This window comes from Macrosteles quadrilineatus, unplaced genomic scaffold (assembly GCF_028750875.1).
Source record: "Macrosteles quadrilineatus isolate MER2022 unplaced genomic scaffold, UCM_ALF_1.0 Scaffold_1__1_contigs__length_201487025, whole genome shotgun sequence".
In the NCBI taxonomy this organism is placed as follows: Eukaryota; Metazoa; Arthropoda; class Insecta; order Hemiptera; family Cicadellidae; genus Macrosteles; species Macrosteles quadrilineatus.
This window is the reverse complement of record NW_026542594.1, coordinates 137773626-137800324: the sequence shown is the minus strand read 5'-3', so window position 1 is coordinate 137800324 and position 26699 is coordinate 137773626. Positions and strand designations below refer to the sequence as shown.

Sequence of the window (26699 nt, the reverse complement as noted above, 5' to 3'; positions counted from 1 at the left end):
CGTAGTCCAGTTTAGTAGAATAAATTAAAACAGTTTGCAAGAAACATGTTTCGACAAACCAGTCCATTCCTGCAGCCAGGTCACGTGGTCACGACGATCACCTGGCTCCATCGTCAACGTCGGCCCGGGATCTACACTCGCCACTAGGGTCCGACACACATGTCACTTCACTGGTCCCACGTTTGTCACGTCCACGTCAGTAGTGCTCCTCGTGGCGGTCAGCGACGTTGGCACCACGCGCACTCGAGCTCACTCACACGTCTAGCACACGGTGTAGAACGTTCGTGGCACGGCACTGAACACGCGTGACACGCACAACTGTATTCAAAAAAGACATTGTCTACACTTTTATCTTAGCCAACAGGCCTACACTTTGATCTTAGCCAACAGGCCGAGAAGCGAAGATCGGGCTACACTTTGATCTTAGCCAACAGGCCGAGAAGCGATACTTGACCGAGGATTTTCAAAATTCTCCGCCACTTTGCAACCACGTAATAAATAAATAACTTTCGTCAATAAATAAAATTTAAAACGTAGTCCAGTTTAGTAGAATAAATTAAAACAGTTTGCAAGAAACATGTTTCGACAAACCAGTCCATTCCTGCAGCCAGGTCACGTGGTCACGACGATCACCTGGCTCCATCGTCGACGTCGGCCCGGGATCTACACTCGCCACTAGGGTCCGACACACATGTCACTTCACTGGTCCCACGTTTGTCACGTCCACGTCAGTAGTGCTCCTCGTGGCGGTCAGCGACGTTGGCACCACGCGCACTCGAGCTCACTCACACGTCTAGCACACGGTGTAGAACGTTCGTGGCACGGCACTGAACACGCGTGACACGCACAACTGTATTCAAAAAAGACATTGTCTACACTTTTATCTTAGCCAACAGGCCTACACTTTGATCTTAGCCAACAGGCCGAGAAGCGAAGATCGGGCTACACTTTGATCTTAGCCAACAGGCCGAGAAGCGATACTTGACCGAGGATTTTCAAAATTCTCCGCCACTTTGCAACCACGTAATAAATAAATAACTTTCGTCAATAAATAAAATTTAAAACGTAGTCCTGTTTAGTAGAATAAATTAAAACAGTTTGCAAGAAACATGTTTCGACAAACCAGTCCATTCCTGCAGCCAGGTCACGTGGTCACGACGATCACCTGGCTCCATCGTCGACGTCGGACCGGGATATACACTCGCCACTAGGGTCCGACACACATGTCACTTCACTGGTCCCACGTTTGTCACGTCCACGTCAGTAGTGCTCCTCGTGGCGGTCAGCGACGTTGGCACCACGCGCACTCGAGCTCACTCACACGTGTAGCACACGGTGTAGAACGTTCGTGGCACGGCACTGAACACGCGTGACACGCACAACTGTATTCAAAAAAGACATTGCCTACACTTTGATCTTAGCCAACAGGCCGAGAAGCGAAGATCGGGCTACACTTTGATCTTAGCCAACAGGCCGAAAAGCGATACTTGACCGAGGATTTTCAAAATTCTCCGCCACTTTGCAACCACGTAATAAATAAATAACTTTCGTCAATAAATAAAATTTAAAACGTAGTCCAGTTTAGTAGAATAAATCAAAACAGTTTGCAAGAAACATGTTTCGACAAACCAGTCCATTCCTGCAGCCAGGTCACGTGGTCACGACGATCACCTGGCTCCATCGTCGACGTCGGCCCGGGATCTACACTCGCCTTTAGGGTCCGACACACATGTCACTTCACTGGTCCCACGTTTGTCACGTCCACGTCAGTAGTGCTCCTCGTGGCGGTCAGTGACGTTGGCGCCACGCGCACTCGAGCTCACTCACACGTGTAGCACACGGTGTAGAACGTTCGTGGCACGGCACTGAACACGCGTGACACGCACAACTGTATTCAAAAAAGACATTGGCTACACTTTGATCTTAGCCAACAGGCCTACACTTTGATCTTAGCCAACAGGCCGAGAAGCGAAGATCGGGCTACACTTTGATCTTAGCCAACAGGCCGAGAAGCGATACTTGACCGAGGATTTTCAAAATTCTCCGCCACTTTGCAACCACGTAATAAATAAATAACTTTCGTCAATAAATAAAATTTAAAACGTAGTCCAGTTTAGTAGAATAAATTAAAACAGTTTGCAAGAAACATGTTTCGACAAACCAGTCCATTCCTGCAGCCAGGTCACGTGGTTACGACGATCACCTGGCTCCATCGTCGACGTCGGCCCGGGATCTACACTCGCCACTAGGGTCCGACACACATGTCACTTCACTGGTCCCACGTTTGTCACGTCCACGTCAGTAGTGCTCCTCGTGGCGGTCAGCGACGTTGGCACCACGCAGACTCGAGCTCACTCACACGTGTAGCACACGGTGTAGAACGTTCGTGGCACGGCACTGAACACGCGTGACACGCACAACTGTATTCAAAAAAGACATTGGCTACACTTTGATCTTAGCCAACAGGCCTACACTTTGATCTTAGCCAACAGGCCGAGAAGCGAAGATCGGGCTACACTTTGATCTTAGCCAACAGGCCGAGAAGCGATACTTGACCAAGGATTTTCAAAATTCTCCGCCACTTTGCAACCACGTAATAAATAAATAACTTTCGTCAAATAAATAAAATTTAAAACGTAGTCCAGTTTAGTAGAATAAATTAAAACAGTTTGCAAGAAACATGTTTCGACAAACCAGTCCATTCCTGCAGCCAGGTCACGTGGTCACGACGATCACCTGGCTCCATCGTCGACGTCGGCCCGGGATCTACACTCGCCACTAGGGTCCGACACACATGTCACTTCACTGGTCCCACGTTTGTCACGTCCACGTCAGTAGTGCTCCTCGTGGCGGTCAGCGACGTTGGCACCACGCGCACTCGAGCTCACTCACACGTGTAGCACACGGTGTAGAACGTTCGTGGCACGGCACTGAACACGCGTGACACGCACAACTGTATTCAAAAAAGACATTGGCTACACTTTTATCTTAGTAAACAGGCCTACACTTTGATCTTAGCCAACAGGCCGAGAAGCGAAGATCGGGCTACACTTTGATCTTAGCCAACAGGCCGAGAAGCGATACTTGACCGAGGATTTTCAAAATTCTCCGCCACTTTGCAACCACGTAATAAATAAATAACTTTCGTCAATAAATAAAATTTAAAACGTAGTCCAGTTTAGTAGAATAAATTAAAACAGTTTGCAAGAAACATGTTTCGACAAACCAGTCCATTCCTGCAGCCAGGTCACGTGGTCACGACGATCACCTGGCTCCATCGTCGACGTCGGCCCGGGATCTACACTCGCCACTAGGGTCCGACACACATGTCACTTCACTGGTCCCACGTTTGTCACGTCCACGTCAGTAGTGCTCCTCGTGGTGGTCAGCGACGTTGGCACCACGCGCACTCGAGCTCACTCACACGTGTAGCACACGGTGTAGAACGTTCGTGGCACGGCACTGAACACGCGTGACACGCACAACTGTATTCAAAAAAGACATTGGCTACACTTTGATCTTAGCCAACAGGCCTACACTTTGATCTTAGCCAACAGGCCGAGAAGCGAAGATCGGGCTACACTTTGATCTTAGCCAACAGGCCGAGAAGCGATACTTGGCCGAGGATTTTCAAAATTCTCCGCCACTTTGCAACCGCGTAATAAATAAATAACTTTCGTCAATAAATAAAATTTAAAACGTAGTCCAGTTTAGTAGAATAAATTAAAACAGTTTGCAAGAAACATGTTTCGACAAACCAGTCCATTCCTGCAGCCAGGTCACGTGGTCACGACGATCACCTGGCTCCATCGTCGACGTCGGCCCGGGATCTACACTCGCCACTAGGGTCCGACGATTCCGTCTCCCGAGCGCCGAGTCTCCGGAGCGCCGAGTCTCCGGAGCGCCGAGTCTCCGGAGCGCCGAACGGGTTACCTGGCATAATCTGACAGTTTTGACAGTCGAATTGGAATTCACAAAAGCAACGGACCGCAGTAAAGTCGTGTGCCCAATTGAGCATTGTAGTAGGCGGGTAGGCCTTTCAATATTGAATTTAGCCACTTTTATATTACTAAAATGATTTGGTTTAACTACAGACAATAGACCATTATTATTATTTTTTTTTTATGCTTTGTCTATGGTTCAATATTTTAAATCAAGTCCAGTAATATAAAAAGCGGCCTTCTGGCTTTTTTATTTAATCACTTTTACATAAACAAAATTATGAACAACAAATGTTGAAAAATGAATACACACTTTAAACAAATTAAGGAACTAAAGGAACTGTTTTATAAAAAAGTTAAACTAACAAATATATTTATTATTCTCTGCTATAGCACGAAATCAAGCAGGCGGCAACACTTTAAACTCTAAAAATCTACAGATCTAATCACTTAGACTGACATGTGAAAGAGGCGAGGACCTAATAACAATGAATACACAAATTCATTGCTAATAAATTTGTCGTTGATAAAATATGAAAATAAAAATAAAATACCGGAACCAATAATTTGAATAAAATACGCAATAGGCCTAATTTGATTTTTTAATCCCAATTCCAATTGCATTTTTTTTAATTTTCTTATTTTATTAGTGAGAAATTAGTTAGGTCCTCACCTCTCTCACTAGTATTTTAATGTTATTAGATCTGTGCAAAAAAAGCTAACTCACTATTTATTATAATACCTATAGCATGAACTTAATACATTGAAATCCTTTTAAAATAAAACTACCACCCGTTATAATTTGGTACAACCATATTGCACATGCAATTATTGCATGCTAAGTTTAGAACTGGCATTGTTATAAAATTGTTTTTAAATAATATATTTCCAAGAACCTTTAATTAAACTAAACTCTGCATATCAGATGAAAAGTAAAAATCTGTTTGCCTTCTACATTATTTATAGACCCATATTTGTTTGTATGAAGGCAATGGGCATTAATATAGTCTATGATGAACTTGGAAATTAAAACACTGCCACAATTCAATTAAGCTCGATGCTAAATAAGAATAATAATACTAGGCTGGAAACTAAATAATAAATTCAGTTTCTTTAAATGTTTGGGTTTTCTCAGTTATATTGATCTCATGATAACTTTACTACATTAAATTATTATCATTGACTATTGGATATTATAGAATTTACTGTAATCCGCACATCACCCGCGGCTAGTGTATTTACTAGTATATTTTCTGTGGTGTGGCTGTACTCATCGAAGTATATTAACACACATACTTCGATGGCTGTACAGTACTTCACTTCCCACTTCTTCATGTTGAATCACAAGTTTCCCCTTGCACCTTCTTTTTTCTTTCACACACTGCCACACAACACTACCGTCCTTGTTGCACATCTGTTTTCTGTATGAGCACCCACCCATAACTAAACATGAATTACCTTAGGTTTCAGCTAGTTCCATTGCAACTTGTCACTGAACCTGTCAACCCAAAGTTTCCACTCCAAATGCCAAATTTTTTCATTTTTTCGCCCTGTTTAAGGGATGGGGGGCCTCCCCAAACAAGTGTTTGGGATTTTTGATCCAACCACATTCCATGCGCCATTGCACCCCTAAGTTGTACTAAAGCCAGTTTCAATGTGTTTTGTTCTGTATTGTCCTTTAAATAATACTATTACAACCACGCAACAGCTGTGAAGAAGGTATATAATATGATGAAATTATAAATGAATAATATCAAAACTATGTCCGTGCACTAATGAAACTGTTCTCATACCTAGTGAAATTGTGTTTTGAGTTTAATGACATTATTACGATGAATATTGACTGCTTTCCAGATTAAACTCATTGTAACCGGCATATTAAAAGAAAACATATTAACCCTCGTCACTTCTACGTCACTGAGCAGACCCTTTGGTAATTTATGGCTTCGGCGCTCGGGATACTCTTTTGCCTTCGGCGCTCGGGAGACTCGGCGCTCGGGAGACGCAACGGGGTGGTCTGTGGTCTATGTGATCAGTAGCCTACTGATTGTCGTGTCAGCCGAGTAACATTGTTTTCTCTCAGCATCTCACGTATTTCATTAGTCTTAAATTATGACTCTTAATACACATTTAGTAGTTTCGTTATAGAAATTAATTTATTACAGTTTCACTATACAGTACACTGTTATAATTTGTTTATATCATATCTTCATCAATAAAATCATAGTTTAGTTGAAAGTGTTAGTTTGTATTATTACCAAAACATTGGCGCATCACGTGCCGCAACAATTATTAATAGGTATGAAAATAAAGAACATAAGCTAAAGATCAACATATATATTTTATATACTTAAATTTGTCATATTTATGACGGAAACCTTATCTTAACCTATATTGATTTTGTATTTAAAATAACGGCATTATAGCCCAGTTCCGATTGATTATACAATTATTAACGTGGAACACATGGGTTATGGTTTAAATGTTTGAATCAATGCAAATGTGAATGTCAATATAACTTTTTTAACGATATTTTTCGTATATATTTCGTGGTTTCACTGATATACTCACCATCATGTCCTCTTATGCAGTAATTAGTAGCCAAAATGGTGGAATCCGAAACTGTTAAGGATTTATTTCTAGGTTATAGCTAGCTAGAACTGTACCACTCTGTTTTAGAATAAGTTCATGACCAATCCTGAGGGTTTTTAATTAACATGTAAATTCAGGTCTCCGAAAATGTCTAAAATTACATCTCTATCTGTGTTTTTTACTCCCCTTCATTACGAACAACGTGTATCTAATTACACCAATACCTATCTTTACACAAACGTTCTCTTCCTTCACTTAAAATTGTTGGTAAAAATAATTATGAAGCTCAATGTTGAAGGTCAATATACTATATGGAACCCTGATGACTACGCTCAATTTTGTAAATGCCTCTGCAAACGCCACCTAGTTAATATACAGTATATAGATGTGTCATAATTAAAAGAATCCGGAACCGCAATAAAGCAGTATATAAAATACAGGCTGAGAATCATGAAACAGTCTTGTTCCCATCCGTGGTTCAGGAATAAAAGTGAAGTTTAAATTTTGATTGTAAAATAGACACCTAAGTAATCATTATCAAGTAAATTGTTATGGAACATGCTCAGATTCATCTATATATATAAAAGGCAAAGCCCTCACTGACTCACTGACTGACTGACTCACTCACTCACTCATCACTAATTCTCCCACTTCCCACTTACCTAGGAGGTTGAAATTCGGTACACTGATTCTTTAGGCATTAAATAGGAAAACTAAGTTGTTTTTATTCTGATCGGACTCTCGGGCTCCGCCCCAGTGGCTCTGGAGTTTCCCATGTTAACCTAATGAGTACTCATATTTAAATGGAATTAATGAATCTTAACAGCTGTTTCAATTTAAAAAGTTGGTTCTGTTCTATGATGATCAATAGTATTAAATTTACAAGGATTATCAACAGAGTGCAGCACTATTATTTTTTTTTTTATATTTGACAACAGCTAATTTGAAACCAAAAGGTGAGTGAGCGTAGCGAACGAACTTCAACCCGGAGGCAAGTTAGCGTAGCGAACGAGCTAACCTGAAGGCAAGTGAGCGCAGCGAACGAGCTCCAACCGTAAAGGTGAGTAAGCGTAGCGAACGAACTTCAACCAGGACGTGTGAGCGCAGCGAACAAGCTCCAACCTAAAGGTGAGTGAGCGTAGCGAACGAACTTCAACCAGGACGTGATTGAGCCATGCGAACGAGCTCACATATGAAGTTAAACGGGGCAAAGCCCGCGGGTACAGCTAGTTGTTTATAAGCATGACAGGTCTTATAATAATAATGTTTCATTTTTGAAATCCGAATGGAATTAATAATAAATAAAAGTTTTCTCTCCCACTGGTAGCTACGCGCCAGTTCTGGTTACGATAATTATAAATCCCTGTGTTTTGAGGGAAACGCCACCGAGCGTCCTTACTCGATAATGGGGGCGAAAGGTGCCGAATTACCCACCCGGCCTTGGCGCGGGGATTTCTAAAGCGTCCGTCTGCGCGAACCACCATTTTGAGGGCGTCCGTGTCAAACACGTCCGGGCTAAACACGGAGCCATATATGAATAGGCCTACATTCTCACATTGTGTAATAGCCACTTGAAACTTGAAATATAAATGTACACTTTCAGATACCTATTTAATTTTTTAATTAATAACTCAAGTTGGTCTAGGCCTAGAAAAAAGGTTGACAAGTTGTATATTCTTGATGAGCCCGATAAACTTTTTTCAATATTGATTAAATGTGTACAACAAAAAATACGTTTGGCTACCTGTTTCTTTGATTATCAAATTTATTACCGGTACCAATAATTCATAATTTAAAAATCATATCCTAAATTTGTCATTTTCTTTCAGGTCAAATGAGCCTGCTTGAATCATGGTCAATTCTACTAAACACCTTGCAAAGAAACAAAAATACAAAAGACAAAGGCGATTAAATGCAGAGAGGGTTAGGAGGTATCGAGAGAAAATGACACAAGAGCAGTTCGAGAAAAAAAGAAGAAAAGATAGGGAAAGATACAAAAAAAGAAAAAAAAATTTATAATATTTTGATGAAATGAAATAAATTTGTTTATATTCTTATTATGGTTCTTTTATAAAATTTTACCTAACCCGCCATGTTAAACTTCCCTATCCCAAGCGTGATGTATACAACTTCCTTACTTCTCGAGTGATGTAAAGTATAAAAAACTCACTCGGTGATGTAAAGAAACCCATTTAAATAACATTGAGTGCATAACTTAAAAAATATACCTCTATGGAGCCAACGACATTCAACGCTAGAAATCAGCTGTGCGCTTGAATGTTATTGTTATGCTTTAAAGTATTTTCCTAACCTAGCTTTTGTTTGTAAAAGAACGTTACTGTTAGAAGATGAGTGAAATGGATAATGATGAAAAATATTGTACGTAAACCCATGTATATTGTCGGGTCAGGTAAAATCTTGTACGTTACACGTTACGCAAGAGCGTGTAAAACATCACTTAGGTGAATTATGCAACTCGCTTCCGCTCGTTGCACAACATTCACCTGCGTGATGTAAAAACGCTCTTACTACACTTGTAATGTAAATAGCTATTACCAAATTGAATAACTTGAATCTTAAAGTACAAGCATTTATGGAAGATTTTATGAACCTTGAAGAGGCATATCTTTAAATGTGTTAGGCCTATAATCACCATTTTGGTCTTAAATTGTGAGTAATTTAATTTAGTTTTAAAGTAATTATGGTTGTTTTAATAAAAAATAATGATAAAGTTATGCTTTAGGGTTGACGTTAGCCAAACTTAAAAAAGTTCAAAATTTGGTAATTTTAGCCGTTGTTTGCGGAGTCATATCTTGAAAACTATAAGGCCTGTAATAGCCATTTTGGTCTTAGATTATAGGTAATCTAATGTACTTTAAAAATGGTTATGGTTGTTCTTTATGAAAAAGTGATGCTTCAGGGTCAAAATCGGACAAACGTAAAAATAGTGCGAAATTTCACCGATTTTTAAGCTTTTTGGAGGTGATCCGGAAGGTCGCCGAGGTCGAAAATTTGGATTTAGCAACTAGGTACTATTACAAACAACATAAAAAAAAGAAACCTACTACCCCATTTCATGCAAGGTAGACCCTGATTTTTATAACAAGGTAACTGGGTTAAAATAAGTAATCCAAATGTTAATGTTGCATACTGGCTTAATGATAAATCTCGATCAGCTGTATTGAAGTAAACATAAATCAGCTGTAAATGCAAGGGCGGTCCTAGACATATATTTTGGGGGGGGGGTCACCGGGGCGCCTGGGGTTCCCCCCAGGGAAAAATTTGGAAATTAACGTGCTAAAATGAGTGGTTTTTAAGCTATTTTGAGGACTGGGTTTAATGTCTTCAAGCTTTTCAGTTTATTTAAAGGTCAAAGAAATTTCTAAAAATAAACTTGTATAATGTCATGATTTTACATTGTTGAGATTTTTGGTTTTAATATAAAAGGAAAACCGCAACATTACAACACATTCAAGCATTAATGATTTACGAAAAACCCCTTTCAACTTTCAACTGGTGCCGATGTGTATGCTAAACAGAAAATGTCCAAAATCAGACCAAGATTTCGAACCAGAGGACTTATTTTATCTAAGAAGTGTTTAAGAACTTGCACCCAACACGACTGCATTATACCTGCCCAGTAAACAACAGTTAACCTACACAAAGTACACGATCCAACAATTATGATAACGTTGCCGTCGGTGTCCCGTCACTGCTACCGCCTGAAGAATTGGTTCTTAGTGCTCTCATTTTTTTCTACGCCAGTGCCAGTGGCATTTTACAAGGGGTCAATGTGAGGATAAAGTTTTTGTGCAACGTTTTTGTGGTTGTGCGGGGAATTAAATCCGTCCATTCCGCATCTAAGTCTGAGACACTACCATTTTGTTGTTGTTTTGTGGTTAACAACATGCCAATTGGGTTGTGGTATTCTTAAATATGATATCAGGTGCTCTAAATATGAATACTATTTAATATTGAAAGTTTTGAAATTTACTACGGTAGGCCTAATCATTGAATTACATTACTCTAATTACAAATTCCTAACGCTGAACTCAGATAAATTAATATTCAACTACCTTTCAAGATTTGGACTATTGATACAACTTCTTTTCTTTATCCAATACTCAATTCAAGTTTTCAATCATCTTAGGTTAAAATGAATGATAACATTAAATGCCGAATAATTAAATAAGAAGAATGCGGCCGAACGTCGAACGTCAGTCAGCATCGGACACTGCCAATGTATAGGCTGAAAGCGTCCGTCGTATGCCAATCTTCTTTTCATAACGTACAAAAAAAAGTCAGACTCGAACGATCCCGAGTTTTAGGATAGAGTTTGTAATTAGTCCTTTTGTTCACCACAAGTGTAAGGACTACAATGAATTTCAATTTGGTAGATCGATTTACAATAAAAATTATTAAAGTTCCCCTGGTATAATAGTTTATGTATATAAACAATATTTGTGGGGGGTGGGGTCACGACCCCCCTGGGACCACTCTTGTGTAAATGGCTTTCAATGCTATGCTTATGGAGAACATTTTACGTTAGATCTAATTTTGTGTTACCGTAACATTTTGGGAATTCCACTATTTTTTCTGCCGTCGCGGGATAGAGACCTTTAATTTGAGCCCCCTTCTGTCGTTCTACGACTTCCCAGGCACAATTTTGACACAAAGAATCGTCTTAGGCTAGTTAAATATATAGATATACAGTAGAACCTCACTAATTTGAACCTCAATAATTCTAAAACCTCTATAATTAGTATAGTTTTTCTGTTCCCCTCAGAAAACCTCCAAAATTAAAAAAATAATACATACACCAATAATTTTAAGTGATTTTTATGCTTAATGCAGCCTCTACAATACAAATTTGCACATACTCGAGCCTCTACCATTCGAATTTCCACATACTTGAGCCTCTATAATTCGAATATTGTTGCCGTAATTCAAACTGTAACCTCCAAAATTCTAAATCAGCCTCTACAATTCGAACTACATTTACCTTAAGCCTCTGTAATTTGTATTCACAAAAAAATATGCCTGTTGAAACATGATCTGACGCTCACTTATTGATGTTCCCACGATGGGTTAATTAGTCACCGTTCTCTCAAACTCTTTAAACTTAAAACTGGGACCTCCATTAATTGAATTTTATTTATTCTAACCTCTATAAATCAAACCCTATATTTCAAACTTCTCATAATTTGAAATATATTGTCTTTCCTCTGAAAGTATAATTAGCAAGGTTCTACTGTCCGGTACCATTTTAAAAAGTTGTTTACCCTACTAGTGCATGCTGGCCCTTTTTTAAGGTAGTTTTGATGATCCGGATAGTTTGATAATCTGAATAGGGTCCGGTCCTAATTAATCCGGATTATTGACATTCTACTGTGTACAGGCAATGAAGTACCTAATGAAGACGGACTAAGTCTTCATGTGTTCTAGAATACACCTGGTCGACTCAAATAACTCAATGAGTAGCATTGATGAAGGTTTAAAAATTCTACATGTCTGTGGGAAAGGTAGCAAACTTGACACCTTGGAGGAGTTCGAGATTTATAAAATTTATGATGACGAACAGTGTAAGGACCACATCCTTAACGAAAAATTACAGTTCCAGTCTCACTCGATTTTTAATACAATATTAAACTCAGGAAATACAATTACTCAGCTAATACAATTAGCTGCTTCCAAACAAAACAGCTGTTACAACACCACTTGCGACGTTGCCACTTCGAAGGCCGCAGCCTGGAGTTAAAGGCGGCCGTGCTAGAGGGGAGGTGGAGGGAGAATCATTTCCCCCCACTCAGTAGCGCTATTGACTTTATATCTACACTGTGTAGATATAAAGTCAATGGGAGCGCTTAGGGACAACATCGCGATGATACAGCGAAGGTTTAGACTCCAGTCGCGAACACAGCCGTTTCCATTCCAGACAGACGACAACAGCAGAAGCGTTTGGCACGGCGGCGTGGTGGTGGGGTAAGGCGCGGCGGTGGGTGGTGTTATTATCAGGAGAGCTTCGTCTTTGTGACATTTGCAAAGGCAGACGAAAACAGTTGTGAATTGGCGTAGTTAATATACTACGACACTGTCAAAGACAGTGCAGATGATCTGAAGTAATCTTGGAAAGCTGGAATATGGGAAACGTGCCATCACTATGACGTCATGGAGCGTCCTGTGAGTCTTGCGGGAACTCGACCCCCACAGAATACTGTATTGACCCATTGACCACTTGACCATCATGATCTGATCACACAGCTCACAGCTGTTGATGACAAGTAGTGAAATGGAAGTGCAATACTTTCTGTGTCTGTCCACTGAGCTATACAGTGTGTGTGTCTGTCTAGGCTAGTCTAGTCTAGTGTCTGTACTCTGTAGTTAGTAGTAGGGTAGTGGACCAGTGGACGTGATTGTGAATTGTTACCAGTCTGCTAAAGTATTAATTTATCAGTATTAAATAAAATTTAGTTATGCTTAGCCTAGGTTTTATAAAGTTTTCAGTCACGCATGGTAAATAAGTATCAGTTTGATCATCTTATAAAGTTCAAATGTAAGTACAATTCTGTAACAAGTCTATGTCAAACCTTAAATGTCGTCTGTTAAAATTTGCAAAATTTGATGTTGCTTTTCGTTTTGACTTAGCAAATTACCAAACAATTCTTAATTAAGTATGCCCTTTTCACTTACGTTGGCTAACTTATTTGAAGTTAAGTTGTAACTTGTAAACTTAAATTTTTCTTCGGTAGGCCTAAATTGTTTGGTGTCAAACAAATTGGGTAGGCCCTATGAACCTTTCTTGCATAGCCTTGAGTTAGAATAGGTAGAATGTGGTTAAAAAATGTTGTAAACTACTATGCTATCATTTAGACTAGGCATATATTAAATTAATTTCAATCAACAGTTGGTTCTTTTAGCCTAAAAATATCCTCATACTCAATAATCTAGCCTACCCCATATGGGAAAGGTCCCACCTAGCATTTAATCTATGTCATGGTTTAACTTATTTATCATTGCCTCCAGGTTTGGTTTTGACACTATAAATAGGTTTATATAGGTAACTTAGGCTACGTCATATATCCTAAAATATTTTAGGGCAACCAGCCTAACTTAAGTTTTGAAACAACAGTTTCTTCGTCCCAAGCCTGTTGCTTCTTAAAATTATTGGAGCATCTTGTCATCGTTAAAACACAAGAATACGTTTAAGTTACTCAACATACACGAAAACGGTCATAAATTATTAACAAAAACAAATGCACAGCCGGCCATAACACGCACGGTGTCAGACACGATGCACAAGGGTATTTATAAATTTTAATTTGTCGTCATCACCTTCCAGTAAGCAAGTTATGAGAGTTTAGAATATAAACAATTTTTGTGTTTTTTGAATCAGATGACTTTTAATGATTGTGCAAATGACTCGAAATACGTGTACAACACAGGCCAAATTGCCTTTACCCTTGCTCAATACCAAATTTCGAATCTCAGTTGTTAAACTTAAACTTGTGTCAAAAAGTGTTAGTTTAGGCCATATTGATAGAATATAGTATTTTCATAATCCAAAATAGCCACTTAGGACTGAAAAATATTACTTTTGTAAAAAAATGTTAGTTTAGGCCATAGTGATGAAATATACTGTACAGTAGACTCCCTCTTATCCGAACTCCTCGGGACCGAGGCCAGTCCGGATAACGTTTTTCCGGTTAAACCGACATCCCCAAAAACTTGTTAAAACAGACCACATGCTTACTGTATACAGTATTTGACTTAAATTTAGGAGAGCATTGTATTGGTCTCAAATCTTTCCCACGAGAACAATCATTTCAGTACCACCCGCTTCCTGCCGATCTAGTCCGGTTTTAAAAACTGATGTCCGGTTAAAAGGTGTCCAGATAAGAGGGAGTATACTGTATTCATTATCTAAAAATAGCCTCCCAGGACTGAAAAAAATATTATTTCCTCAATAAACATTGTAAAAACCTTTTTCCACTAATAATCTTGATATCACAATAATTCCTGTAATATAATCAGGATTATTTGTTTGTTAGGTTATGGCAGGAAACATTCCACCACTAGTTTCCTCCACTCCACCTCCTTTGAATGCCTTTGATGATGAAGAGGAGGAGGAAGAGGATGATTTTGGACTTTACAACACTGCAGAGGAAATAGACTATAATGGTTAGTATTGTGACATTGTAGAAGTTGGGTGACGTCTCCATCAATGCATATAGTCTAACTGGAGATCACGCCCTGGCACGAGAATACGGCATTGAAAACAAGCCGCCACCGCGCCCCGGGAGTTATTCAACCCTGCACCAACCTTTATATGTTATAAAAAAACACGTGACCCGGGCACTGGTCCTTTCACTCGCTATCATGACAGTATGACAACCCTGCACCAGCCACCCCGCTTACTCATTCCACCTACACTACTCCCTTCAACCAATCCTTTCTCTTTTCTCTTAATCATATCCCCTTTCTGTAAGGTGCTGTGGGTTCGCACTGTCCATGTCCTCCAGATACCTCCCTTAAAATAATTGGGCACCGAGATTTTACTAAACAAACATATGCAAAAATGGCAGGAGCTTTGTAAAATGAAGACGTAACTTCTCTTGCTGCAGATTTTAAGAAATTAGGGGACGAGCTTCAATAGAAGATAGGATAGGCAATAATAGAAGCTGTGGCCGTTTTTAGTACGAGAATAAATCTTAAACCTTTATTTAAAAATAGGTTTGCTGTGATTTATATTTTGTTATTCCTCGATGTTCTGAATAGACATGATGTATTCCTGCATTTTGTTATTCCTCGATGTTCTGAATAGACATGATGTATTGCTGCATTTTGTTATTCCTCGATGTTCTGAATAGACATGATGTATTTCTTGTCCGTTTCCTTGTTTTGTTGTGTTTCCTTGGCGGGGACAGACTTTTTAATCCAGTTTGATATCCAGAGGAACTGGGAATCCGGAGGTAATGGGTAAAGAAAATGGGAGATAACTGTGCTGTCTTGTTATTCAGAACAAACATTGTACAGCATTTGTGATACGACAAATACTCTAACAACCTCATAATATATATAAAAAAAATAATAGAACACATTTTACAAGATTGAGTTTTTCAAAATTCATGTTTTCGGCCCCTGGACTATATTGTTAAGACAATAATAGGGTTTTTACATACCTCAGTCAAATAGTACAATAAATGATATAGCACAACAGCTTACATGTTTCGTTGCGAAGACAACACAGAAAACATTAATACGGTACGAATACACGATAGACATTTAGATAGCGCTATCATAATACTGATTTGGTGCGGCGCGGGGTTGGTAGCAGACTGGAGGTCTTCGTCACGTCGTCTCCTCTACTGTTATCAGATCTTCGATCAGCTGTTCCTGAGTTTAATATTGTATTAAAAATCGAGTGAGACTGGAACTGTAATTTTTCGTTAAGGATGTGGTCCTTACACTGTTCGTCATTATAAATTTTATAAATCTCAAACTCCTCCAAGGTGTCAAGTTTGCTACCTTTCCCACAGACATGTAGAATTTTTAAACCTTCATCAATGCTACTCACTCATTGAGTGATTTGAGTCGACCAGGTGTATTCTAGAACACATGAAGACTTAGTCCGTCTTCATTAGGTACTTCATTGCCTGTACACAGTAGAATGTCAATAATCCGGATTAATTAGGACCGGACCCTATTCAGATTATCAAACTATCCGGATCATCAAAACTACCTTAAAAAAGGGCCAGCATGCACTAGTAGGGTAAACAACTTTTTAAAATGGTACCGGACAGTAGAACCTTGCTAATTATACTTTCAGAGGAAAGACAATATATTTCAAATTATGAGAAGTTTGAAATATAGGGTTTGATTTATAGAGGTTAGAATAAATAAAATTCAATTAATGGAGGTCCCAGTTTTAAGTTTAAAGAGTTTGAGAGAACGGTGACTAATTAACCCATCGTGGGAACATCAATAAGTGAGCGTCAGATCATGTTTCAACAGGCATATTTTTTTGTGAATACAAATTACAGAGGCTTAAGGTAAATGTAGTTCGAATTGTAGAGGCTGATTTAGAATTTTGGAGGTTACAGTTTGAATTACGGCAACAATATTCGAATTATAGAGGCTCAAGTATGTGGAAATTCAAATGGTAGAGGCTCGAGTATGTGCAAATTTGTATTGTAGAGGCTGCATTAAGCATAAAAATCACTTAAAATTATTGGTATATGTATTATTTTTTTAATTTTGGAGGTTTTCTGAGGGGAACAGAAAAACTATACTAATTATAGAGGTTTTAGAATTATTGAGGTTCAAATTAGTGAGGTTCTACTGTATATCTATATATTTAACTAGCCTAAGACGATTCTTTGTGTCAAAATTGTGCCTGGGAAGTCGTAGAACGACAGAAGGGGGCTCAAATTAAAGGTCTCTATCCCGCGACGGCAGAAAAAATAGTGGAATTCCCAAAATGTTACGGTAACACAAAATTAGATCTAACGTAAAATGTTCTCCATAAGCATAGCATTGAAAGCCATTTACACAAGAGTGGTCCCAGGGGGGTCGTGACCCCACCCCCCACAAATATTGTTTATATACATAAACTATTATACCAGGGGAACTTTAATAATTTTTATTGTAAATCGATCTACCAAATTGAAATTCATTGTAGTCCTTACACTTGTGGTGAACAAAAGGACTAATTACAAACTCTATCCTAAAACTCGGGATCGTTCGAGTCTGACTTTTTTTTGTACGTTATGAAAAGAAGATTGGCATACGACGGACGCTTTCAGCCTATACATTGGCAGTGTCCGATGCTGACTGACGTTCGACGTTCGGCCGCATTCTTCTTATTTAATTATTCGGCATTTAATGTTATCATTCATTTTAACCTAAGATGATTGAAAACTTGAATTGAGTATTGGATAAAGAAAAGAAGTTGTATCAATAGTCCAAAAGCTTGAAAGGTAGTTGAATATTAATTTATCTGAGTTCAGCGTTAGGAATTTGTAATTAGAGTAATGTAATTCAATGATTAGGCCTACCGTAGTAAATTTCAAAACTTTCAATATTAAATAGTATTCATATTTAGAGCACCTGATATCATATTTAAGAATACCACAACCCAATTGGCATGTTGTTAACCACAAAACAACAACAAAATGGTAGTGTCTCAGACTTAGATGTGGAATTAACGAATTTTAATTCCCCGCACAACCACAAAAACGTTGCACAAAAACTTTATTCTCACATTGACCCCTTGTAAAATGCCACTGGCACTGGCGTAGAAAAAAATGAGAGCACTAAGAACCAATTCTTCAGGCGGTAGCAGTGACGGGACGCCGACGGCAACGTTATCATAATTGTTGGATAGTGACCTTTGTGTAGGTTAACTGTTGTTTACTGGGCAGGTATAATGCAGTCGTGTTGGGTGCAAGTTCTTAAACACTTCTTAGATAAAATAAGTCCTCTGGTTCGAAATCTTGGTCTGATTTTGGACATTTTCTGTTTAGCATACACATCGGCACCAGTTGAAAGTTGAAAGGGTTTTTTCGTAAATCATTAATGCTTGAATTTGTTGTAATGTTGCGGTTTTCCTTTTATATTAAAACCAAAAATCTCAACAATGTAAAAACATGACATTATACAAGTTTATTTTTAGAAATTTCTTTGACCTTTAAATAAATTGAAAAGCTTGAAGACATTAAACCAAGTCCTCAAAATAGCTTACAAACCACTCATTTTAGCACGTTATTTCCAAACTTTTCCCTGGGGGGAACCCCAGGCGCCCCGGTAACCCCCCCCCCCAAAATATATGTCTAGGACCGCCCTTGCATTTACAGCTGATTTATGTTTACTTCAATACAGCTGATCGAGATTTATCATTAAGCCAGTATGCAACATTAACATTTGGATTACTTATTTTAACCCAGTTACCTTGTTATAAAAATCAGGGTCTACCTTGCATGAATTGGGGTAGTAGGTTTCTTTTTTTTATGTTGTTTGTAATAGTACCTAGTTGCTAAATCCAAATTTTCGACCTCGGCAACCTTCCGGATCACCTCCAAAAAGCTTAAAAATTGGCGGAATTTCACACTATTTTTACGTTTGTCCGATTTTGACCCTGAAGCATCACTTTTTCATAAAGAACAACCATAACCATTTTTAAAGTACATTAGATTACCTATAATCTAAGACCAAAATGGCTATTACAGGCCTTATAGTTTTCAAGATATGACTCCGCAAACAACGGCTAAAATTACCAAATTTTGAATTTTTTTAAGTTTGGCTAACGTTAACCCTAAAGCATAACTTTATCATTATTTTTCATTAAAACAACCATAATTACTTTAAAACTAAATTAAATTACTCACAATTTAAGACCAAAATGGTGATTATAGGCCTAACACATTTAAAGATATGCCTCTTCAAGGTTCATAAAATCTTCCATAAATGTTTGTACTTTAAGATTCAAGTTATTCAATTTGGTAAAATTTTATAAAAGAACCATAATAAGAATATAAACAAATTTATTTCATTTCATCAAAATATTATAAGTTTTTTTTCCCTTTTTTTTTGTATCTTTCCCTATCTTTTCTTCTTTTTTCCTCGAACTGCTCTTGTGTCATTTTCTCTCGATACCTCCTAACCCTCTCTGCATTTAATCGCCTTTGTCTTTTGTATTTTTGTTTCTTTGCAAGGTGTTTAGTAGAATTGACCATGATTTCAAGCAGGCTCATTTGACCTGAAAGAGAATGACAAATTTACGATATGATTTTTAAATTATGAATTATTGGTAATAAATTTGATAATCAAAGAAACAGGTAGCCAAACGTATTTTTTGTTGTACACATTTAATCAATATTGAAAAAAGTTTATCGGGCTCATCAAGAATATACAACTTGTCAACCTTTTTTCTAGGCCTAGACCAACTTGAGTTATTAATTAAAAAAATAAATAGGTATCTGAAAGTGTACATTTATATTTCAAGTTTCAAGTGGCTATTACACAATGTGGGAATGTAGGCCTATTCATATATTTGCTTCCCCAAATTATTTTTTTATTGCATAAATAGACTCAACAAAAATTATCAATCATAAAGTATATAATAGATAGCCTAGATAAATATAAAACAGACACAAAACTGTCCTTTGTAACACTAACTTATAGAATTAATATTTGAACTATATTTTTAATCATTCATTGAAATGATCCGTCATTCAGGTAATGAATCGTCATGTCCGGTAATATGTTCTAAATGACGTGTACCGGAATTATGTTTTTCACTTTAAATGCCAATATAAGCGTTGACAACACGTGTTGGTACGAAGCTGAGAGGTTTTGTTCAAGTTGATCGGCAAACCTATTACTTTAGACTGTTGTTAAAACGTTTAAACTATGTTTAGTTGTTAAAATAACATTACCTAAATGACACATATTAAAGGTACGGAATGATATTTACCTGTAAAACTGCAAATAATCACTACTAACGTTATATCTTTAGAGCAAAACTGTTTGCACAATTAATTGAGAATACTCCCCTGTTGGATACTGGAGCGGTCCGATTCCGTTTCATTCCGATGTTGCGGCGTGCGGCGGGAAATTCAAACTCATTTGCCGCGACCTTGATAGTTGGCCGACAGCTATATTTTTTTGGATATCTTACAAAATAACTTTAAAAAATGTAATAATACGATGTGAAACACTGATATTTGAGTGTTAAACAAAAACTATATTGGCTAAAACAAAATTAACAACCATTAATAACATGAAGATAACCATTAATAACATTTTATGGTGAGTTATAAAGTGAAAGTTGCAACACCGACAGTGACCGAAATGACGTTTTACAGTATAAAAATTAAAAAATATAAATAAATTTACCCTTTTTGTCAATAAATAATGTTAATTCTAAACAGTTAATGGTTGGATAAGGTATATAATATAAAAAAATACACAGCATTTTTCTTTATTACTCTTTTATTTAATGGAGACATAAATTGTCCCATAATTTGAGAATCAGCCTGTAGGATTTGATACAATACTGCTCTTTTGAGGATTTGAAGGAAATTGCAGCTTGCACTGATTGTTTAAAAGAATTTGTTTCTTTCTGTAGTAACTGTCCTCTTACATCATTATCTTTAAGTCCTCTAACAAACTGCATTCTTAGTAACATATCTGATACAGATATCCCACATTCACATTGAAAACAACAATACTTTGCTAGTCTCTTCATTTCTATTGAAAAATCCATCGTTTATTCATCTTGCTTTACTAATTTGAATTTTGCTTGCAGTTAATACATTTTTAAGCCTATGTACTTCACCCATACTCGTCGCCAATGTTGTGTCTAAATTCAATAAACTTAAAACATTTGAAAAATATATTTGTAAAAAAACCTTGTAACATTGTAAAAAATATGAATGAATGAATGAATGAATAAAGTGCTTTATTTTAACATAAACATTCCTCTCATGACATAAGCATACACTTAATTAAACAATGGTCTACGACCGTCTGTTTGGTTGGCACACCTGGAAAACACATTTATGAAAATTAACTTGAAACAAAATACACTTACTAACATACACAAATTTACATACAATTTTACATCCATTTTCAACAAAACTAAAAAAAAATACCTTTTTCATAATATTGTTTACATAACTTTTATTATTTTATTTTTTAAATTATTAGAATTTAAAAGGTTTACGCATAATGAAAACTATAACAATTACTATGAATATTTAAGAGGACAGGCTGACAAGTTGTTTGACATAATTATTGTTTTGATTTAATTTATAAATTAGAAAGATAATAAAACAATTTTGAATTTGAAAAAAAAATCATATAATTTATTCGTAATTAAATTCTCTAATTAACTCCCACCTCCTTCTCCACGCCTCCCTCATAAAGTTTGCTAATTTACGCCAATCCCTACCATTTATGTATTCTATGTGTTCTTCCCAATGCATGCTTCGTTTTCCAAACCAATACTCCCTGATATCACCTAAAATTGGGCAAATAGAAACAAAATGAAAAACTGTTTCAAATTCACGCAAATTGCACAAACTACAGAAATGATTTTTATTCGTTATCCATGGTTTGTGATTCAAATCAACCAGCTCTGCTCGGGCCTTAATGACCCATGAGATAAGACTTATATTGATGCTATCAGTGAGAAAACTCCTGGGCCCTAGGTCAAGGTCAACGGCAAGCAGTTGTTGGTGATATTGCGATGTACGCGCTCTGCCAACCATATCAATTCTCCAGCTATCTCTTTCCGCCTCAATTATCTTCACTAATCCCTCAAAAACATCTGCTGACTCGAAATTAATATCCAAACCGTGTTTTCGCCCTAGACATTTCCACTCTTTGGCCCAAAAAATACCTTTTCCAATTACAGATTTAGCAATAATTTTTGGTAGGCGTGATTCTGGCATATTAAAAACCTTAAAAATGTATGTTGCGTTAATTTGTAGATTAAAGAAATACAACTTTTCAAAACATGTTTCTAAGTAAACAATATAGTTGGGAGTGTTATGTGGCAATCTAAACATCCTTTTAATAAACGTTTTCTGAGCATTTTCTAACTGAGAAATTTCTGAAAACCCCCAAACTTGTGCGCCGTAACACAAAATAGCTCTGAGAATAGATTCGAAGCATAATATTTTAATCTGCAGCGGGACTTTGTTGTTGTCTACTAGCCTTTGCCATACTGAATTAATTGCATAATTAGTTAGCCTCCTCTTCTCTATGAAATGTTTTTCCCATGACAATGTCGTTGTAAATAACATTCCCAAATATTTATAACTATCTACCACTTCAACCTGTTTGCCCTTATACCACCATCTATCATGTCCTGATAATCTACCACCTTTCCTGAAAACCATTATTTTGGATTTGGATATATTTACTGTAAGGTTCCAAATTGAACTGTAACACTCCAAGTTTTTAATCATCATTTGTAATGCTGTTGCTGTGGGGGCCAACAATACGATGTCGTCTGCATACATCAAAACATTTACTCTCTTTCCACCGAAATTACAGCCACCTTCCAGCACCTCTGGCAATACTTGTAAGATTTAAAACGAAAAATGTGGAGCACATGCTAATTTACAATTAACTTCACCTATTGAACTATTATGATATATTGCATGCGTCCCACGTTTTTCGTTTTAAATCTTACAAGTATTTATTTTCTCAACATATTTATAAATTATTGTCTACTTTTTAGTCTTTAATGTGGTTAAATCTATTTTATATGGGCTGTTAATAACATAACCAAAACCCTATTATCTGTAATCAGATGTTTTATCTTTACAGTACTTTGAAATGCTTGTGTTATATTTCTAGAATATGTCGGAAGCAGAACTTGTACCTCTTAACCTCTGCTCTTCGAACTGTCAAATTTAAGTATTTACAGCTGACTTAAATTAATTGATTTATTTACATTCTTTCAAAATGTTAACATGAAAAATTTGGAAGCCCATGGGGCGTAGCCCAAGGGAAATGTGAAAATTAAGCTATATAATATTGCATTGTCATCCATTTGTGAGCTATGTTTCAAGTTTCAAGTCTCTAGCTCATCGGAAAGTATCAAAATTTTAAAGAAAGCGAGTAAATAAAAACAAGCCCATGGGGCGTAGCCCAAGGGAAATATGAAAATTAAATTATATAATATTGCATTGTCTTCCATTTGTGAGCTATATTTCAAGTTTCAAGTCTCTAGCTCATTGGGAAGTTAGTATAAAATTGATTGCAAAGTTTGTACCGGACAAGAAAGCGAGCTAATAAAAACGTTTTAAAAAAAGAAGGCTTAAATTTTAGTATTCTTTGCCTTTGTTTTTTAGTTTAAAGATTTTACCCTTAAGGCATTTTTACATTTATAAGGTGTCAAATATGTTCTACTGCAGAAGTCAAAATATGCTAATTAGAATTAATAGAGATGGTTTATGTTCTGGTTTATCTGATTCTATTCCAAGGTCTCTCATGTTTTAGTAATTCCTTCTCTTATATCGCTCCAAGAATATTTAATAATTTGCCTGAAAATAAGACAGCCCTAAATGCTTCCATATTCTCAAAAAGTGTAAAATATATGTCATTTACAATAAACTAGGTGGCGTTCGCAGAGGCATCCACAAAATTGAGCGGAGTCATCAAGGGTTTATATTATATTGTTTTGGTCATACTGCAGTAATACCAGTCGTTTTTAATGCATGCGTTGCGGGTCTAAAGTAGCATTTTTACTCTTTAGGAAGTAAAAATAGTTTTTATCCTCTATGGAGTAAAAATCTGCTCATGCATCATCTGCATGCGTTGCGGGTCTAAAGTAGCATTTTTACTCTTTAGGAAGTAAAAATAGTTTTTATCCTCTATGGAGTAAAAATCTGCTGTTGTCAACTCAGTTGTAAATTTCGATTGTAAACGATTGCATATATCGAAAATATGTATCGATTCGTGCATCGTAATAATTTTAACCTACAGTCTACAGTATACAGTCTCTTCCCATAGCATTTTAGCATTGCAGATACATTAATCCATTCCCACACTCAACACTGCTCACCTTTACTACTTCCTTCACCACTTCCTACGTCGCGGACCTGTTTCCCTCCCTTCCCATAGCATCATAGGATTGCAAATACCTTAATCTAACGGTCATAATCAGTTCCTACACTCCGGACTGCTCGCATTTACTACTTCCTTCACCACTTCCTACGTCACGGACCTGTTTCCCTCCCTTCCCATAGCATCATAGGATTGCAAATATCTTAGTCTAATGGTCATAAACAGTTCCTACACTCCGGACTGCTTGCATTTACTACTTCCTTCACCACTTCCTACGTCAAGGACCTGTTTACCTCCCTTCCCATAGCATTTTATGATTGCAGATACATTAATCTAATGGTCATAAACAGTTCCCACACTCCGGACTGCTCGCCTTTACTACTTCCTTCACCACTTCCTACGTCGCGGACCCGTTTTCCTCCCTTTCTATAGCATTTTATGATTGCAGATACCTTATTCTAATCGTCATAAACAGTTCCCACACTCCGGACTGCTCGCCTCTACTACTTCCTTCACCACTTCCTACGTCGCGGACCTGTTTCCCTCCTTTCCCATAGCATCATAGGATTGCAAATACCTTAGTCTAATGGTCATAAACAGTTCCTACACTCCAGACTGCTCGCATTTACTACTTCATTCACCACTTCCTACGTCACGGACCTGTTTACCTCCCTTCCCATAGCATTTTATGATTGCAGATACATTAATCTAATCGTCATAAACAGTTCCAACCCTCCGGACTGCTCGCCTTTACTACTTTCATCACCTCTTCCTACGCCACGGACCTGTTTCCCTCCCTTTCCATAACATTTTATGATTGCAGATACCTTAATCTTATCGTCAAAAACAGTTCCCACACTCCGGACAGCTCGCCTTGACTACTTCCCTCATCACTCTCTACGTCGCGGACCCGTTATCCTCCCTTCCCATAGCATTTTATGATTGCAGATACCTTAATCTAATCGTCATAAACAGTTCCCATACTCCGGACTGCTCGCCTTTACTACTTCCTTCACCACTTCCTACGTCACGGACCTGTTTTCCTCCCTTCCCATAGTATCATAGGATTGCAAATACCTTAATATAATGGTCATAAGCAGATCCCACACTCCGGACAGCTCGCCTTGACTACTTCCTTCCTCACTTCCTACGTCGCGGACCCGTTTTCCTCCCTTCCCTTATAATTTTTGGAATGCAGATACCTAAATCTAATCGCCATAAACAGTTTCCACACTCCAGACTGCTCACCTTTGGTACTTCCTTTAGCACTTCCTACGTCACGGACCTCAAGCTAGTGTCGTCATTTGATTATTTTTATGATTCATGTTAACTCTTTTTCTGTTCTAATATCTGTGGAATAATGCTATCAGCTATTTCTTTATCTACTGCATTCAAAAATCAACAGCTGATCATATGTCTTTGTTTATGTGTCAAATACTGCTTCCATAAGGATTACATTGAAACTTTGAGACCCAGTGGGGCGGATTCCTGAGAGTTATTTTTAACGCCATATAGATGTTGGCACTCACCGATATGGTCTTTATCACCATCCAAAATTTGAAAACGATTGATTCAGCCGTCTAGGAGTTTGCGTATTACAAAATGCATAAAAGTCGACGTATAAGAGCTTCGCTCAATTATGTGAAAGATATATTATGTTTAGACTTTGTATATTACCAATTAAAGCGTTTTATAAAAATAGTGTTAAAATTATCATTTGAGCGAATTTCCCATATAGGGAATAAGCTATTACCGTAGTACTCATGGTAAGACCTGGGCCTGGGACCCAATTATTTTTTTTTGTTTTGAGGTCCCTAGAAGCCAAAAACACCATCCGTTCAAATTCATATATAGCCTATATATATTAAATAATTGAAGTAAATAAGTACAACTGAGCACGCTGAATATTATATTTTTAAAAGAAGTGACTTTTTATATCAGGTTGCTCAGTTGTACTTATTTACTACAACAATTTAATATATCAGCAGCCCTATTACGTGAACACCTAAACTAAAACATTTATATCTATCTATCTATCTATATATTAATAGGCAAGCATGTTTCTTTAAAACCTTTTTTCTCAGCTCGCATGCATCGCAGGGAAAATCTACGCATAACGTTGGAAAGATATTTCCCTGTAGAAGTGCAGAATCCCTTTAAAAATTAAAATATGCTCAAATATAAGCACAAAAAATGGATTTGAAATTTAAACTAAAATTAACATGGGCTTTATGGGTTGCCATGCTGGTGACGAAATAACAACGAAATATAAACAGAAAATCAAAACAAATGGAATAAATTACAATCACATGTTTTATTTACAGCGTGGGGTGAAAATAGAAAAGCCTGTACCTTTACATTCCATCCCCATGTTAAAGTTGTCACCAGTTGTTTCTTTAAATTCGTCGTAGTTGATGTGAGCCACCAACAGATTGCGCTGATCTAAATTACTAATATCTGTCGAATACACAATGTTTTTTACCAATTCAAACTTTTAGAATGACTTATTATGAGCTATAGCAATTGTTATGACCCATCAACTCTGTCAGCAACAAAGAATGAGGTAGAAAATATAATTTAAGACATGCA

At 37.3% G+C, this 26699-nt stretch overlaps 1 protein-coding gene across 2 annotated transcripts in view; it reads left to right on the top strand.

Moving 5' to 3' along the window:
• Positions 1 to 12893: 12893 nt before the first annotated feature.
• LOC128985564 (uncharacterized) overlaps positions 12894 to 26699 on the top strand; it is a 70789-nt gene continuing 56983 nt past the window's right edge. For both annotated transcript variants that reach the window (XM_054405181.1, XM_054405172.1), the window contains exons 1-2: positions 12894 to 13086; positions 14582 to 14711. In XM_054405181.1, the coding sequence (XP_054261156.1) occupies positions 14585 to 14711 (127 nt within the window). In that variant the 5' untranslated portion in view covers positions 12894 to 13086; positions 14582 to 14584. The remainder of the gene's footprint in view (positions 13087 to 14581; positions 14712 to 26699) is intronic.